The 17,775-nt window shown below is 41.3% G+C and overlaps 2 protein-coding genes across 2 annotated transcripts; one reads left to right on the top strand and one right to left on the bottom strand.

Moving 5' to 3' along the window:
* Positions 1 to 348: 348 nt before the first annotated feature.
* fam124b (family with sequence similarity 124B) lies at positions 349 to 4,621 on the top strand. Its single transcript, XM_086081439.1, has 7 exons — positions 349 to 707; positions 1,072 to 1,103; positions 1,423 to 1,632; positions 1,794 to 2,189; positions 2,261 to 2,457; positions 3,090 to 3,252; positions 3,324 to 4,621. Exons 1-7 carry the CDS (start codon positions 640 to 642, stop codon positions 3,815 to 3,817), a joined length of 1,560 nt encoding a protein of 519 aa, XP_085937565.1. The 5' UTR covers positions 349 to 639; the 3' UTR covers positions 3,818 to 4,621.
* mmp28 (matrix metallopeptidase 28) lies at positions 3,906 to 17,765 on the bottom strand. The gene is made up of 8 exons (XM_086081438.1): positions 17,497 to 17,765; positions 16,161 to 16,237; positions 14,533 to 14,732; positions 9,307 to 9,528; positions 8,059 to 8,304; positions 6,376 to 6,528; positions 5,494 to 5,661; positions 3,906 to 5,404 (listed from the first exon to the last, which is right to left on the bottom strand). Exons 1-8 carry the CDS (start codon positions 17,602 to 17,604, stop codon positions 5,010 to 5,012), a joined length of 1,569 nt encoding a protein of 522 aa, XP_085937564.1. The 5' UTR covers positions 17,605 to 17,765; the 3' UTR covers positions 3,906 to 5,009.
* Positions 17,766 to 17,775: the final 10 nt, after the last annotated feature.

The raw sequence follows: 17,775 nt of genomic DNA, 5'->3' as shown, positions 1-17,775 counted from the left end.
CATGGTGTAGCAAATGAATGCGAAACCCAGTGGTTGTGAAATTAAAAGTCGAAATAAACGAAGTACAAATAGTATACAACTTAAATTACGCGCTAATATTGTTTAACGTAGTTTTGTTTCGTCGCATATCATGATGAAAATAATGGTCGCAACCTTTCTTAATGAGGGCGACCTCCGAAAAGGGAGCTAAAAAAGTGGGCTATAATGCTCTTAGCGAGGTCTTAAACAATGGCTTTAAGTTGAAGGCTTCCATACACTTTTCAATCTGTACAGTGTACAAGGCCGTCTGGACTCTTTTGTCTGGTCGCACGTACGCCATCTGCTCGCCGTATTAGCAACGGCTTTAACACTTCGAGCCACCTCCTTTCGCCCAGTTTCTAACTAACTCCACATCGACTTCTAGCCATTTTTCGTTTTGCGGGCTAGCTGAGTTAATAACATTACAGTGTGTCAGGCGAACCGAACAGTGTTGGGTTGCCCGGTGACGTCATCGCCCCAGCTTCTGCTCCCACTTTGGAGGAGCAGCAGCAGGCGGCGGTCGGTCGGTCAAGAAGTCATCCAGGATGCTCTCGTCTTTCCCCGCAGCGTGTCAACCGTCTCCGCCGAGATTTGGTCTGTATGTGAAAAGTGTGATGGGCCATGTTGACAAGAGTGCTGTTCAAGAGAGCGGAAGATGATACCGCGGACTCTGGAGCTGAAAGTGCCGAGTGAGTTGAAGCGTTGCTAGGTGGTTTGCGTGAAGGTAGCTTCAGGCTAACGCCAGCTAGCCAACTTCGCCGTTTGATTGGAGCCACAATGGAAAGTAACTTTGTTTAACCGCCTTCCATTTAATTTGCTTGCAACTTTTTTTTTTCTTTATCGCCGGTACCACGTTTAAATCTTATAGAGCTCTCTTGTGTAAGCGTTTTTTGCTTTTTAAAGTGTCCTCGTGTAAGTTTACGAGCTCCTGATAGCTAATAATGCGTTGTCATGGCGACTGAACTGAAGCGGCAGGTGTCCAAACGCACCGCCACAAGATGGAGGCACCTTGTTTTTCAAAACACCAAATCCTGTTCTTCTCCTCTATTTTAGCTCGGACTCCAGTAAGATGTCAACATCTGCGGGTGAGTGTGCTTAATCCTTCCAACCTGATCAACACCACTGAACATTTGGCTCGTTTTGTTCACGTGTGTACCAGCACGTTATCATTAGTGTCCACATCATTAGGTACACCTGCTGCACGAAATTAATGCTCACTTTTGATTGAGACCGACAGATTTAGTTATTTCAACAATTTGCATGGTGCCGTTTTACACTCCTGAAAACTACCTGTTGCTTTTCCTTATGATAAACATGTCTTTAGAGGTTGTTTAGACTCAAGGTTGAGTTTTAAGTTCCATGTAGTTTGGAATTAGCGCTGACGTTGGAATTTCTCGTCATTAGCTGAGCTGATGAGCCGGCGCGGCCGCAAGCATCACCATCAGCGTCTCCTGGTTCTCAACTTGCATCTGCTGGCCAACCCTGGAGACTCCTTGCTACTGCAGCACAGCCTGGACCGGCTGCTGCGCTGGCTCTGCCCCAGCCTGCACGTCTTCCACGTGTCGGAGAGGGCTTCCCCACACCGAGGTTGCGCTCGTCCATTTCCGCTGGCCGGTAGGGGCTGACCTGAGCGTTCTCAGTGACATGATATTAGGGTTGGCTTGGAAAGAGTTAATTTCACTTGATGCTATAAAAATGGACAGATGTTCTGTCCTATGAATGTTTATCACTATTTTCCGTTGCACAAATATCTTCCCTTGTTTGTTTTTTTCCAGGCTCCCCTTCGCTCGCCATTACTTTCTTTCTCCACGAGGCTTATGGGGAAGAGCGTATCCTCAAAGTTCTGGACTTTTTCCAGCGTCCGCCCTGGCAGTACCACCACACGGAGAGCTGCGGCAGCAAAGCGTCCGGGCTCCACATCTCCTCCGGCAGCTCGGCCGTCAACGCCCCGCTGAGGCCCTACCTCCTGCCCAGTCGGGACTTTTACAGCCTGGGCGCGGGGATGCCCGTGTGGGGCGTCCGCCCGGTGCACTGCGGTGGGGAGATCCTGCGGGTGACGCTCTACAGCGCCTACGACAACTACGAGGACGCCGTGCGCTTCTACGAGACGGTGCTGCAGCAGCAGGCGGAGGAGCAGAAGACGGACTTTTGCTGGTTCACCCTCCACGCGGGCAAGTTCTTCACATTTCGAACGCAATCCGCTTGGACTTTTGTCAACGTCGTGCTTTGTTCCTCCGTGCAGAGCCCGGCCTTTGCCTGCAGCTGGCAATCAAGCAGGTGTCGGCGGGGGTCCGCGTGGAGCCGTGCAACTCTGCCGTGCTGCAGTTCAGTGTGGACGAGATCGGCCAGTTGGTCCCCCTGCTGCCAAACCCGTGCACGCCCATCAGCACATCACGCTGGCAGACTGAAGACCTGGATGGGAACAAGGTTCTCTTCCAGGTAAGTCACTTGAAGGTGCTACTTTACTTCAGATGGATCGTACCTCCATTTGAGAACTGATGTATACTTTCCATGCCATTCTATTGTGTTTATTCAAAACATTGTGCATATTTGTGGAGCTCACAAAAAAGTGCAATATTCATTTGCATACAGCCACAAAAAAAAACTTTTTTTCCCCCCATATTTTTTGTATAATAATTTATTTTATTTATTTATGCATTCATTTATTTATTTTGCTTTGAACATCTCCTCAGGATGCTGTTGGCCACCTGCTAAAATCAGCAACATCCTTAATTAAATAGATCATTCAGTTCTGTCCCTAAAATGAAATAAATTATTAATAAATATGATCAGCATTTGGTAAATTTTTGTGTATGTGTTTTCTGTAAAAAAAAAATGGGAGGAGGGGGGATGACACAGTTTAACAACATTTGTATTTAAATTATAATGTTAAAACAGTAAAGTAGACATGATGTCATCAAGAGTGCTCTCCGTGTGTGCGTGCACGTCAATCACAAGAGCTTAAAGCTGTCAAAGCTGCCATATGCTGGTTTGTTAATTCTGCAGTTCTGCTCGCTTATCTTGCTTGAAAATCTCCCAATAGTAATCCTTCCATTCCTTCTGCGCTGCAGGTGAAAAGCCCAACACAAGCCAAGCCACCTTTGACCTCCGCTTTCCCCCTCACCTGCCCCACCGTGCCTCCCCGGGCCATGCAGATGAAGAGCGGAGGCCACGCCCAAAGCCTGTCGCCTAGCAACCTTCACGCTCCACCAGCCTGGCAAAGCCACAGACACAGTAAGAAGGCGACGGTCGCCACCGGCTCTTCGATTTCGATGCATCTATAAGTGGTCGTCTTGTGTCCGCAGGTCCAAGGGCCGCCGGTGAGAGTACCCCGGAGAAGCCTCCGGGGAGCCAAGGATCAGGCAGCCTCTGCAGCACACCTCCAGGCAGCTCTTGCTACTCGTCCCAGCGCAGCAGCCCGGCCCCGCCCCCCTCCTCCAACTCCCCGCTGCGCCTCCCGCTCACCCGATCGCAGTCCCGTCTACTGCCGGAGGAGGACGAGGAGGAAGTGGAGGAAACCAATGTGGACACGGGGATCGCCGTGACCGCCGCCGTGACCCGCTCTTCTTCCATGGAGCTTTTGAGTTTGTCTCAACCGCAGACACCCACGGCCTTCGGACCCTCCAGGAAGTGGCTTACTTCGGCTTGCGACGACGACGTCGTGAATTTCAAAACGCCGCGCGCGACTGCTTCCTCTTCCTGTTACGGCGAGGACGGTGGCACCGCCGTGGAGCTTTTTGCCAAGACGCTGTCATCGCAGGCAAATGCCGAGGAGCTCGCCGATGAGTTCTTCATCTGAAGACGCCGGAGAATTTCAAGTATTTCATGACTTGTAAATGCCACAGAAACAACACAAGTGTAAATAATTATCAATGAGTAGAGAGCAGTTAATGTTGTGTTAAGTTTTATTAGTGTTTTTGAGTGAGTGGTCGTCTGTCTGTGCATTGCGATGGGCTGGCGGCCAGTCCAGGGTGTACGTTTTTCTTGCTCAGTCAGCTGGCATCGGCGCCAGCTCACCCACAGACTGTAATGAGGATAAGCACTATAGAAAACGGGTGGAGCAATAGTTTTGTAAATCTAGAAGGTAATGATGACGTGTTTATTCTGTGAATAGGAAGTATTTTAACTCTTGATCGAAAAAAAAGCACAGAAACTGTGTCATGGAATTGAGCTAAAAATAGCAAATAGTATAAATGTTTTTTTACAAAAATCCTTTCCTGCAGTATTTGTTCTAACGCCTAACAAATGATATTTGTATGTTTTGGAAATATGTGTACTGTACATTGTGGTCAACCGAAATTGCATCCGATGACCAACTTTTAGGGGTGTTTGTTGAATAGACTGTACTATATTTCAATATGAGCTGTTAGAAATTGATTACAAGATAAAACCACTTTTTATTTATTTATCACAAGGCACAATATGAGTTTTGTGAGCAATATTTGTTGCCTTGTGCTTGTTTTGTGATTTCAAAGTGCAGCCTTGGCCTTCAACACCAGACCTTATTGATGTAGTATTGCTCACACTTGTATTCGCTGCGTTGTGTCAAATTCCACATCAACAGTATTATACATGGCTGTCAAATTAAAGGCTTTGAAATATATTGTGTGATATTGTTGGGGCTACTCAAGTGTTCACTTAAGTGCACAGTCCACACCTTTGTTCAAACATGGCTACAATGGCACATCTGTATAAAGTAATGTACTTCTCTATTAAATATTGCAATTATAAAGTGTAAAACAAGCCCCCCCCCCCCTCAACCTGAAATCTTTTCATGTACAGCCACAGGAGATCCTCTTTCAAGGAGTCTGTTCCTATGGCGCCAGTAACTAACACTGTCTTTCATTTAATTATGCTAATGCAGTCATAATCTTATAATTATAGTCCACATGTATGTGGGAGGGAAAAAAAACACTTTTAGGCTATAAATATAAAACAATCAAATAGACAAGCAGTAAGTGCATAGTAAGGATAGACACGCCCTCTTCTGGTCAAAGTATGTCATTGCTGCGAGGAGCTTCACTACAACCAGTCCAACTGAGCTCTTTGGTCCACTGGCCCACTCTGGTGACTCGCACTTTTACTGGGTCAAATCTCCAGAAGTGGCGCTCCCTGAAAAAGTAGAGGCGCCCGTCCGGACGGCTCAGCGCCCCATTTGTACCCTGTGGCACGCCGGTCCAGTCTTTGAGCTTACGCGGGTAGTAGGGCTCCCGGCTCAAGGTTTGCAGGTTGAGAACAAAATAGCGAGAGCCTTTAAACAGTACCATGTGACCCAGAGGGGCGTAGAAGAAGGCGCAGTCCGGGTGGCGAGGTAGACCCGCATCAGTGCTCTGCCGGGGGAAGCCTGTGTCAAGAACTTGTCCCGTGTAGCGCCACATCCGCTTCCCTGGGGGAAAGATAATGAGCACTTCGTCTAAACATGCGAAACGGCCACAACGCACCATCTCAACTGCATCATTAAAAAAAAAAAAGTACCTTTAAAGAAGTACCACTTTGCGTCCAGCGGCGAGAAGGCGGCCGCCTCGATGGCTGCCGGGAGGTCAGCCCAACGCTGACGAAGAGGCAGCGGGCCGCTCACGTGCCCCTCAGCTGACACGTTCCAGTACACGCTGCCTCGGAACACCAGCACTGTCCCGTTGCCGTCTGGATTCAACACAATAACGGATTGTCAACAACAAACTGAGAAAGGCAGCTGCCTCCAGTGACCCTGAACAGAAAAATAAAGTCGCAAAAAACACTAATGCTCATTTTATTGGTACAAATTACTAAAAAAAATTAAATGTAATAATATTTCTTGTTTGGCATAGTATGTGAATCAGAATGAACAATTTGTATGAAAAACACTTTTAGGCCATAAATATAATACAGCAAAGTGAAAAACAGTAGCCTTATTGTGTACATATTCTCCAGATCAAACGTCATATGACAAAAGTCCTGTAATTAGCTTATTTTTCCCCCCCAAAACGGTGTCTTTATATAGTGTTACCAGCAGAGGGCGCATTGGCATTACGTTGTGTGAAACAAAAAAACAGTTTGTAAATCTTTTTCAACCTACATTCAATTGAATGCACAACAAAGACAATTATGTTTGAAATGAGAAACTTCTTAGAAAATATTCACTTATTTTTCAAAGTTTATCAGTTTGAACATAAAATATGCCGTCTTTGCTATACATTCAATTGAGTAGAGATTGAAAAGGATTTGCAAATCCTTTCATTGTTTTTGTCTACATTTGACCCCACTTCATTGGACCACATAATGGCTATGTACTACTTTGTGATATTATTTTCTTCCCCACTAAAATCATGCTGGAAACAAACAAACGACACTGCTGCCTCCCTCCCAGTCAGGACTCACCCACAGTGACGGCATCAAAGACCCCTGACTGGCAATAGAGAGGCAGGCCGTTGCTCTTGTCAGACATGTGGACATCCATGAACTCCCACTCTTGCAGCGCGGCGTGCAGCGCCTCACCCGGCAGCCGCACCAGCACATCACCTGCCGGCTTGCCTGAACCATGAGAAGGACAAAAAAAGGTATCGAAAGCAGGAAAATTGTCATTTTATCGGGAAAACTTAATTTGAGTTTGGTGACTGGACTGCCAAATTTTGTGTGCCAAATTACAGTACCATTTGTGACTTTATAGATGTTGTTCACCAATGTGCAAACAAAACATTGTCTTATAAGGACAATGATTCTCACAACTGCAAAACTGCACCCCCCCCCCCCCGAATCCCCCCCCCCCCCCCCCACATAGATAGCTGGAAGCAGCTGTAACATGTCCACAGCTGTGCTTGTCGTTCTTGTCAGTTTACATTAACATGGAAGCAGCTGCAGCGTGCGCACGTGACGCCGTGCACTCACTATTACGAGAAAGTGAAAATCAACTTGAGGCATTTTGTGAAGAAAACAAAAGGCAGCAGCTGGATCGCACCTGAACGCACAAACTTAACCGCACACGCCTGGATGAGCTGTTTAGGCACTTCATGAAAACATGTGAGGTGTCTCGGCTTGTTTTAAATAACAGTGGAAAGGAAACAACAATTTCAGATCACCACGAGGTTGAATAACAAACAAGAGTGAACGTGTTCACACATCATAATAGCTGAAAGGTATCTTGTCATGTTATATATATATATATATATATATATTAGGGGTGTCAAAATTTGTAAGTTCATTTTGATTTTTTTTTTACGCGCGATTAATGACCGCACCTTAATAAGCAATAACACATTTAATAATAATGCATATTATTTTGTTATGGAGACTGGGGTCAACTTGTATTTTACAATTTTTAAATGTGCAGAATTGCACAAGTTACTTCATGTTAAAGATGGGATAGCTCTTAATATGAAAAGAAAAATGCACTGAGCTGTCACCAACGTCTTACAAATGCAATCGTGCCATCTCGTGGCAGAAAAATGACCTCAACACAAATCAATATCACACTAATTTTTTTTACAGTACAGTACATCTTTTTCATTTTAATAAAATTTTAGGAGTTATGAAATTAATGTAAAAAAAATGACTAAAAGATGAAGCCATATTTCTGTTTAAAAAAAATCCACGTTTATGCTAACAAGACTAGGAAAACTTAGAAGAAAATATTTTACTGTACATTTTATTGAACATTTAGAATAGATATAAAATTTGCGATTAATCATGAGTTAACTATTGAAGTCATGCGATTAAGTATGATTTAAAAAAATTATCTTGCGTGTGGTCTTGTTACATAGTGGGGCCAACATTATGGGATTTCACAGAGTTGTGGGGCCCACCCGTGCATGTGGGGATATATATATTTATATATATATATATATATATATATATAGATAGATATATAGATAGATAGATAGATAGATAGATAGATAGATAGATAGATAGATAGATAGATAGATAGATAGATAGATAGATAGATAGATAGATAGATAGATAGATAGATAGATAGATAGATAGATAGATAGATAGATAGATAGATAGATAGATGGATAGATAGATAGATAGATAGATAGATAGATAGATAGATGTCTATCATCTCACCGTACAGCTGCTGCACGGCCAGGATGTCGTCCCAGCTCATGACCAGACTGCGGCCCAGCTTCCTGTAGTACGGCGACATGAGAGCGTGACGCACAGGCGAGTGCTCCAGACCCAGAGTGTGTCCGATCTCGTGCGCCATCACCATGAACAGATTGTGGCCCTTATGTCCGTTTAGGGTCCACCTCTCTGCCTTGTCAAAATGGGCCTCCCCTCGGCGGGGCAGGAAGGCGTGAGCCAGGGTTCCCCCTAAAAGGCAAAGACACCATCAACAAATGTCACTTTTAAATGCACAGGAAGAGAAAAACAAGGTATAAGATGACAATTACAAAGTATAAGCTTTTTAATAATATAAATGTGTGTTTTTTTTTTAATATATATATATATAATTCAAATCGCAGCTGAAAATGTGTGTCCCATGTAAGATTAGGAGTTTTTAGGCCATTAGTTCGAAATCATGAAAACAAGTCACACTTTTGGGGGGAAAAATAGTAATCTTATGAGAATAAAGTCATCATTTAATGAGGGGAAGCAAGTGTTTCAGCTTTTATACATATATATATAAATATAGGACTTTTTATGTGTCAAAATATAATGGCGTTATTGTGACTGACTGGCAAGCAGCTTACAGTAGTTTACAGTCCACCTGCGGCTCCAATGCAGACAAGCAGTGGAGGAAGTGCATGAATGTTTTCTCGTAAAACACAATTTATTGTCATATTATCTTCTTCTTTTTTTTGCATTGTTTACTGAAATTGGGAATGGCAGAAAAGCATAGAGCAAGAAGAGTTTCTCTGACTCTCTCTTGGGGTAGCAGTTTTAAAAAAATAAAAGGATTTCTATAATCATACAGAAGATAATTTGCAAAACCCCTTCAAATGTTTGTTTTATATCCAGAATAATTATTTGTTTTATTGTTTGAATTAGCTCCGGATCAAGTTGAATGCAATAGGAGCACTGTAAAGATTCCAAAATGTTAGAAGCCAAAGGGTTATATATTAGAAAACTAATATTAAAAAAAAATATGAAAAAAAATTGATAGCTGGTGGATTAAAATAGATCCTGTCAGGAATGAGTGATAAAAGTTGACTAAACTAAAATTGTTGACTTTGGTTCTACGCCCGCACCAAATGTAAAGCGCCAAGAGACAACATTTGTTGTTAACTTGGCTCGACATGACTAAAACCGACTGAACCGTCCAATGTGGCGACGCTGTGCAATTATCAGAGGGAAATTCACTTTGTCAGAGACCTGGCCCGTCAAAGGCGTTGCCGGCCCCGTCATTGTGGTCGCCCTCATAAAAGGCCAGCCGGATGTCGGCGGGCCCTTCGGGGGCCTCCTGGAACGCCAGGCCTGATACATTGCTCCACAGCTGGAAAGCGGCGCTCACAGTCAGTCGCACGGAGCCCAGAGACAGGTGGCTGGGCCAGTTCACGATCTGGTAGGCCAGCTGATGCTTGGACCACTTGTCAGCTACACACACACACGACAAATGAGGTATACAAGTATTAAACGACAAAATATGCAATTTCCAATTCAAGGTGCCTTGCTGCACCACACTGCCCAGAAACACTCCATTCCGTGGGCCCCGCCCCTCACCACATACACAATGAATGGGTCTTCATTAAGCAAGGAAGCATGTTTTGGTGAGACTAGATTATCCAAAGAAGCTACTCAACTGAGATCAGTTTTTTTAATAGTATTATTTTAACGACATTTTACTTCTGTAAAAAAAGAAAGAAAGAAAAAAGGCACTCAATATTTTCATTTTTACATGAGATTTGTTGTTTAATGGTATTATTTCAACCAAATTTATTTCTGTAAAAATTAGGCGTTGAATTGGTCTTGTCATTTTTACATGACATTTGTTTTTATAATTTTATTGTTTTAACCTTTTTTTCTGTAAAAAAAAAAAAAAAAAGCATTAAATATTGGTATTTTCTTTTTTACATGAGATTAGTTTTTATAATGGTATTATTTTAACATTTTTTCTGTAAAAAAAATAAATGAATAAATTAATTTAAAAAATTAAGCATTAAATATTGGTCTTTTCTGTTTTACATATTCGTTTTCTTAATAGTATTATTTTAACCAAATTCATTTCTGTAAAAATTATACGCTAAATATTGGTCTTGTCATTTTTACATGAGATTTGTTTTTATAATTTTATTATTTTAACCTTTTTTTCTGTAAAAAAAAAAAAACATTAAATATTGGTCTTTTCCTTTTCACATATTTGTTTTTTTAATAGTGTTATCTTAATCACATTTATTTCTGTAAAAATTAGGCACTGAATATTGGTCTTTTAATTTTTATGAGATTTGTTTTTTTTAATAGTATTATTTTAACCAAATTTATTCCTGTAAAAATTAGGCACTAAATATTGGTGTTTTCCTTTTCACACGAGATTTGTTTTTGTTTTTATATTATTATTTTAATCAAATTTATTTCTGTGAAAAAAGGCACTAAATAGTTTTTTTTTTTCATTTTGACAAAGCTAGACTATGCTTACACCTTGTAATTCCATCTACCACATGACAAATTACCAGGTATTGCCTGTTGTTTTTAAGCAGAGCCGCGACTTACAAATGCAAATTATATATTATCCATAAAAGCAGACTAAATGTCTCAGCTAACAAGCACTATTGAGTACATGTTGACTTCTCTGTGATTTTTACAGTTCACACATACTGTATGTGCATGCGGTCATAAACATACCGAACCCATATCTGTTTATGGATACACAGAAGTAGAGGAAATGGAGTACATTCAGCTGCTCTTGAATTTACACAAGTAATCCTGCAGCGCACACACAGGAATACACAACGTGGCAATCTGCGACCACAGCAAACATACAAATGCAGCCAGGCATGCTGTACACATCCACAGCACGCAGACACGGCGGCTACAAGGCAGGAAACCATTTTTAGAAACATTCGGGCAAAACGTTTGCGACATCCAGCAACTCATTTACAGTAACAAAGTATGACTTCGAGACTTGCATATCTCAAGTCAAGGCTTTGCATCTGAGCGTGTTCTGGCAGTTGTCAAGCGGGATGGCAGCATGACGGAACGTTGGAATAAGTATGGATAAACACAGTCCTCCTTTATAGTGGAGGCTATTAAGATAATGACCTCATTCGAGTACTGGCAGGCCTTAAGTTTTCTCTCCACATGGTTTGAAATTCTCTTTTGTAGTGACATAAACGCACGTAAAAAGAGTGGAGGAGTGTGAGTGTGGCTTGCCAGCATCTTGGGCAAAGTCGTTTGTAACTGTCCATCCACTCATTTTCTATTGCAGGTGAACTCAAGTCTAAAGTCTTATTGAGATGTAGAGAACAAAACACAAAAAATAAGGAAAACTAATATAGTTTCCTTGAGAACAAAGAGCAAAAAAAAGAGGGCGGAGGTGGAGAATTACAGTCCATGTATGATTTGAGTCCAGGCGCCTTCTCTCCTACTTCCCCATAGTAAGAAGGTCCCAGTGGACAGCTGAGAGGCCAGGAAGTCAGAAACACACGACATTCCTCCACTTCCCTTATGGAAGCAATTGCAATGATGCGCAGTGTGGCGGCGGTGTTGTTATCTCGGCCATTAGGAAGTGACTCCGATGAGCAGATAACACGAGTTATTGTTTGTGGACAAGCTGACCGGGTTACTGGTGCTGAGGCACCGGTTAACACACGTTAACTTACTTTACTCGGTGGAAAGTGCAGAAGAAAGTCGGCTGAGGGAGAAATACAGTCATGAGAAAATTTGCACTTCTGGCCTGTTAACCCTAAATTAAACATAAGCTTTTGGCTTTAGCTTTTATGAAAAGTACAGAATTTCAACCTTTCATCGGACTTGAGTAAATCAATTTCTTCTTCTGCCATTTTAAAGACTATGGAGGATCCGCTTCAATTGAGAGTGAATCAAGTCAGCTGTGTTAACACCCACAATGGCGCAAAACACACTTTTTTTTTACAAAAACCAACACAGTCCTAAGCCGTTTGACAGCTGACCATGGAAATAGATAATGAAAATAGATTTCTCAGACTTTCTCTTTCAATGGACTCAATGATTTTCAGGGGTTAAAATGTGAGGGGTTTTTTTAGTATTCAAAAATCGTACAAAAATGTCACAAAAGTTTGCCGGGAGATGTGCAATAGAAAGGCAAGACAGAGTTTATAGGTGTTGAGGTCACGGCACCTGCGAAAACGACCGCCTCGCACTCGTATCACGCTCGTCGCACTTATCGAGGACGTGGCTGCTGGAATGTCAGCTCTGTAAATATTAGTGAGAACCTCCAGCACATCACACGAGTCAAGGTTTGTTTTGCTACTTGCTCAGAAGCGTTCACACATTCATTGCAGTTGAAAGTGAAACGGCATTTGCATTTGGCCACAGCTCGGAGCTGCTCAGATCTTAGTGCTCAGGTCAGACTATTGAATATTTACGAGACAATACTGTCGTTAAAAAAGAAATATGACCAAAATGTTATGTGGATGCTAGCACAAATTTGTGTAACATTCATGATACTGAACTCTTGCTAGTACATCTCATTTCTGCCATGATGAGTGCATTTGAGATGAACAAAACATTGAGTGAGTTGTGAATGCGTTTGCCAGATGGAACATGTCAAGGCACCAGCATGAAGCGGCGGCGGCACACATCAGCCATCACTGCATTCCCCGAACATTAGCCAACTCCTGATGTGACACTGAGGACTGCACGACTTCACACAACGCAAGGCTGCAGGAAACCAGGATTAGAATAGTTTAGATTTTAGTTTGTTTTGCACTTTCATTTTTTTTTAAATCTGCATTTTTTTTTACAGCAAGTCTGTTTGGTTTTATGAGTTATTAAATGGTTTTAGTTTAGTTTGTAATATTAGTTCAATTGTGTATGTATATATATATATATATATATATATATATATATATATATATATATATATATATATATATATATATATATACACACACACACACACACACACAACAACCACAACCAAACAGTCACCAATTATTGCGTAATAAGTGAAATAAATTACAATTCTCAAACAAACAACGGCTCTTGTTTCTTCTGTAGCTACGGACAACCCAGAAATCTCATATATTTCGATTGACAAAAACAAAAATGAAGGACAGGAAGTTTTAGTTAATTTTATAAACACAAGATATAGTTTTAGTAGGTTTTCATTTTTTAAAGCATTTTCGTTTGTTCAATTTTAGTTTCGACTTCACCGACGGACTACAAGTGACGTCACTCTACAATGGCGACCCCTTTGGAAACACAGACCGTGAATGGTAAAAAAAAATTTGCTCGAGTATAAAACTAGATAGCTTTCTTCATTCATAAATATTGGACATAACTTCACGTAACACAACGTACGTGACAGTATGCCGCCATCTCCCTGCATGAAATTATACGGTGAACTACTATGCTTATGAAATAAGATAAAAACAATAAATGAAGCAAAATTGCTGGGGGTCAAAATGAGCTTTGAGGACCAAAAAACAATGATTCACTATCCGCCATTTTGGTTGTTTACTTTCGCCTTGATCGCTTTCAGGTCAGAACTGGGGAAAAACAACTCAAATGCAGCATTAGAAAAACCTTAGCTTTTAACAAAAATGAATACTATAGTTACAACGTAAATATTCAGTAAAAACAATACTAATTGGTATTATTTTTTATAAACATTTCTGAGGTTTCAGGTTTGAATTTTGGTTGTGGCCTGCTTGTATGGAGTGTATGGAATATGCATGCTTGTGATGCATTTTTTTTTCCACGATTATGACTTGTGTAGAGTAAGGATATAAGATCTAATATTGGGAGGGAAAACATGTGCATGTGCATGTGCAGGCTTTTAAAAGATCAGGGGAGGGCAATCATCACAAATGTTAATTCAAGTGCACTAAACGAGCAACAGAGGACTTCATTATTTCAAAGCGTCTGCAAGAAAGTTGGCATTTTAAGGCTGTTCTTAACTGCGGTTAAACAGGGCAGTGTTTTGTTCAGCCACGTTAAATTGCACTGACCTTTCCAGCCATAAATACTTCTCCAGCTGTGTTTGAAGCAGAACATTAGGATATCACCCTAAAGGCCTGTCTATAATTTACAAAAAGCATTTAAGGAGGAAAATCAAAGTGCTTTAACAGGAAGAGAACCATTGGAATACTGCTTGAAAACGTTACACGTTTACTTTTTACAGCTGATTGTCATAAACTGCATGATTTTAATCCCGAAAAGACGATGCCTAGTGATTGACAATAAATGTTAAAGAATCAGGTATACTGACAAAGGTAACATGAAAAACGGGACCATCCTTAATTATAACCCTTAGCTCTGTAAAGAGATTTAAGTTAACAAAGGTGGAGTCGCCCTGTTAAATACTAAGCGAGTGCTCCAGCGCAAAACATACAACCTCCTCACCAGGACAAAGATGGCCCACATCTATGACGCACATTTGAAAATAAACAAACACGCAACCTTTTACTGCAGAGCGCTTCCTCCGGCGCCACGGCGTTCCTGCTGCAGAACTCCTTGCAGTGAAGATGACGTTTACCCTCTGGGTCCACACCTGCTGGCTGCCCTGATCCGACACGCCGCAGCGCGGCTCGGACATCTGCCTCAGGGTGGCGCTGTCTAATTCACCTGTCACGGACAGGCGAGACAACCACTGGAACTCGCTAAGAAGAGAAGAAGGCAAATGTTTGCATCATGCTGAATTCCTTACACACATTTTTGAGATGCCATTTTGAAATAATAACACGCTACAGTGGGGATAGCATAGTGGGTTAGTGGTTAGCATGGCTTGCCATCTTGAATCTTGAATCTGTGTGGAATTCGCATGTTGTAACCTTGCTTCAAAAAACATGCATGTAACGTTAACTGGCGACTATAAATTGTCTAATTGGGTTAATGTGAGTGTTAATATAGATTTTTTATTTAATGCTTTATTTAACAGGGACAATGCAGTCAAACAAGCTTGGAGCTTCATTAGCGCAAATTTTCCACTCCAGTCGGTTGGGAAACAGCAATAAAAATATATACAGTATTTCAGACCCATGAATTGAAATTTTGTTGCTGTTGTTGTTTTTGGGGGGCAACTAACATTTAGGTCACAATGCTGCTTAATGAAATGCCTTTGTGTTTTTACTTTAACCAGGTTTTAGTTAGTAAAATCTAAGTATATACTTTATTCTTTTTTTTCCTTTTTTCCTTTTTTCCTTTTTTCCTTTTTTCCTTTTTTTCCTTTTTTTCTTTTTTTACTTTTTTGTTTGGTGGTATTTCATGCGATTTTTCTGTTGTAAAAACATATACAGTATTTCACATCTATGAATTGAAATACTTTTTTGTTTTTTAGTTTGTTTTTTGTGGGGGGCGGGGTAACATTTATGTCACAATGCTGCTTAATGAAATCACTTTGAGGGGTTTTCTTTAACCGGGTTTTAGTTCTTGCAGTGAATATACTTAATTTAAAATCTAGGTAAATACTTTAAAAAATTATAATATTTTTTTGTTTGGTGGTGTTTCATGAGATTTTTCTGATGTAAAATATGTTAAGGTTGGGAAATAGCTAGCATTAAAAACATATACAGTATTTCAGACCTTTATTTTGGGGGGAGGTAACATTTAGGTCACAATGCTGCTTAATTAAATTCCTTTGAGTCAAAATATCAAGCTTTACAGACAAATTGCAGATATTCAAGCTAGATAAAGTGTAAGACAGATGTGAAAATGTCAAATCCAGGGACCACAGTGGAATTGTGCAAATGAACGCACCTTGTTGCCAAAAATCAAGTGCATAGTTTGACTAACTAAGCTTTAAGTCTAAGCCTACCTGTGAGCATGTTCAATCGTTTTCCGTTACTGTACTGGCAAGAGTGCAGGCTAAGAGGCGAGGTTCCTGAAATTCCTGGATGGTTCAGGGAGGGTTCAGGAAAGGTTTGCTGTTTAGAAGTGAGTAAGGGTATGGTTTGTACAGACCTTGGGGGCCTTTTACCACGCCAGGCCTCCACCCACTGATTAACACAGGGTACCATTTGGCTCTCTCCGCCGCACATAAATCTGTCACTTTACATCATGAGTGCGGGGCGATGAGATAAAGAACTCACCGGATTGCTGACTGCATCTCAACTGCATTGTGGAGGAAGTTGTCATCATGAAGGTAGCCATACTTTTCCAGAAATGCCTGCAATTGATAGCATGATAATCAATAAACCAAACACTAATGATGATGCTTACTTCTAATCTTCTGACTTTCAATTACAACATTATTTCTGGAAATCTGTCCCATAAGTAAACAAAATATGGATCAAGCGTCAAGCCCAAAGACATAATCTGCTTTATGGTGTGAAGCCAGATGGAGCATGCAAACGCAACGGGTAACTTGGTACATGGTGACATTGGGTTTGAGATGATTTGTTCATCGTGGTGCTTGTTCAGACACTAGCACAGGTTCTATAATTACAGATGCGTTTGAAGGTGGAAGGAAAATTAAAATAAAAGGGATGGAAGAAATGAATGTGCAATATAAATGTCCCTTTGTCTGTCTACACGCAAATAATGATGAGAGGGTATTGTTTAATGGAGGGGAGACATAAAGCCAACATGCAGCCACCAGAGATGAGGCTTGAACAGCAAAACAAAGTGTGGATATAAATACAAAGTTGACACACCCCTGTTCAAACGCCAGTTTTTGTGATATAAAATGAAATCAAAATAAACCATTTCACCACCCAACTCAACTGAATTTTAAAATACATTTTTGAGAAGGGTGGTGGTGGGGGGGGGGGGGTAACTAAGCAATGGTTGCACAAGTGTGTACATCCACATATAACTGGAGATATGGCTGTGATCAGAATTAAACATTTACAATTAAACACTTGTGAAATGGGAGTCAGTACACACCTGCCAGAATTTAAAATTATCTGATTAAGCCCAAAGAAATGTCAGATATTCTTGTACCTTGACTATAGTCCCTGACTAGCAATGCATCACTGTATGTATGGTGTTTATGACTGTTTGCATCATAAATCATACATTGTTTCTAATTTATGGCCAAAAGATCAACCAGGGGGGAGAGGAGAGAGCGGACAGATACTCTATAGAGTGATGGAAAATTTAAGTGTTCTCAATACTGACAGAATGCAAGTGTGTGTTTCCTTGGTAAAATGTTATCTACAGCCACAAACAAGCCAACAAGAGCATATACATTTCCTGTTTTGTTGACGGCTGGTAATTTACCCAGGAGAGCTCCAAATTGCAAACGGAGTTGCTCAAAATACAAAATGTCACACAAAGGTTAGCTATTGAATTATGATTAAAGCATACCAACTTCATGCAGTCCATTTTCTGTCTTAATTTTTTTTTTTTATAACTAGCTGTATTCTTATAAAATCAATATGGCGAATATGGTTACAACAGATAAGGTGAACAGTGAGCGAGTACCTCTGGGTCGAGCAGTGGAGAACCGCATGCAGTGCGCGCGCTGATTAAGCAGGTCACAGTCAGGACCCAGGCGGGCTTCACGCTGCTTCCAGTTCGGTACCGGTTCATAGTCGTGGAGCAGCCACCGTGTTGGCACACGGCACATTAGTGCTCGACTTACGGACTTGTCATTACTGTGGTTATGAGGTGGACGACTGAGTTTAGTGTCGTCTCCATCCGCGTGAGCAGTGACTGACTTGAGAAGGCAGGATATGGCCCCGCCCACCTTGTTAAAGCCTG

Source organism: Leptonotus elevatus, chromosome 7 (assembly GCF_054856555.1).
Source record: "Leptonotus elevatus isolate MCC_2025b chromosome 7, RoL_Lele_1.0, whole genome shotgun sequence".
NCBI lineage: Eukaryota > Metazoa > Chordata > Actinopteri > Syngnathiformes > Syngnathidae > Leptonotus > Leptonotus elevatus.
Note: the sequence above shows the minus strand (reverse complement) of the source record. Positions and strands in the feature narration are given on the sequence as shown.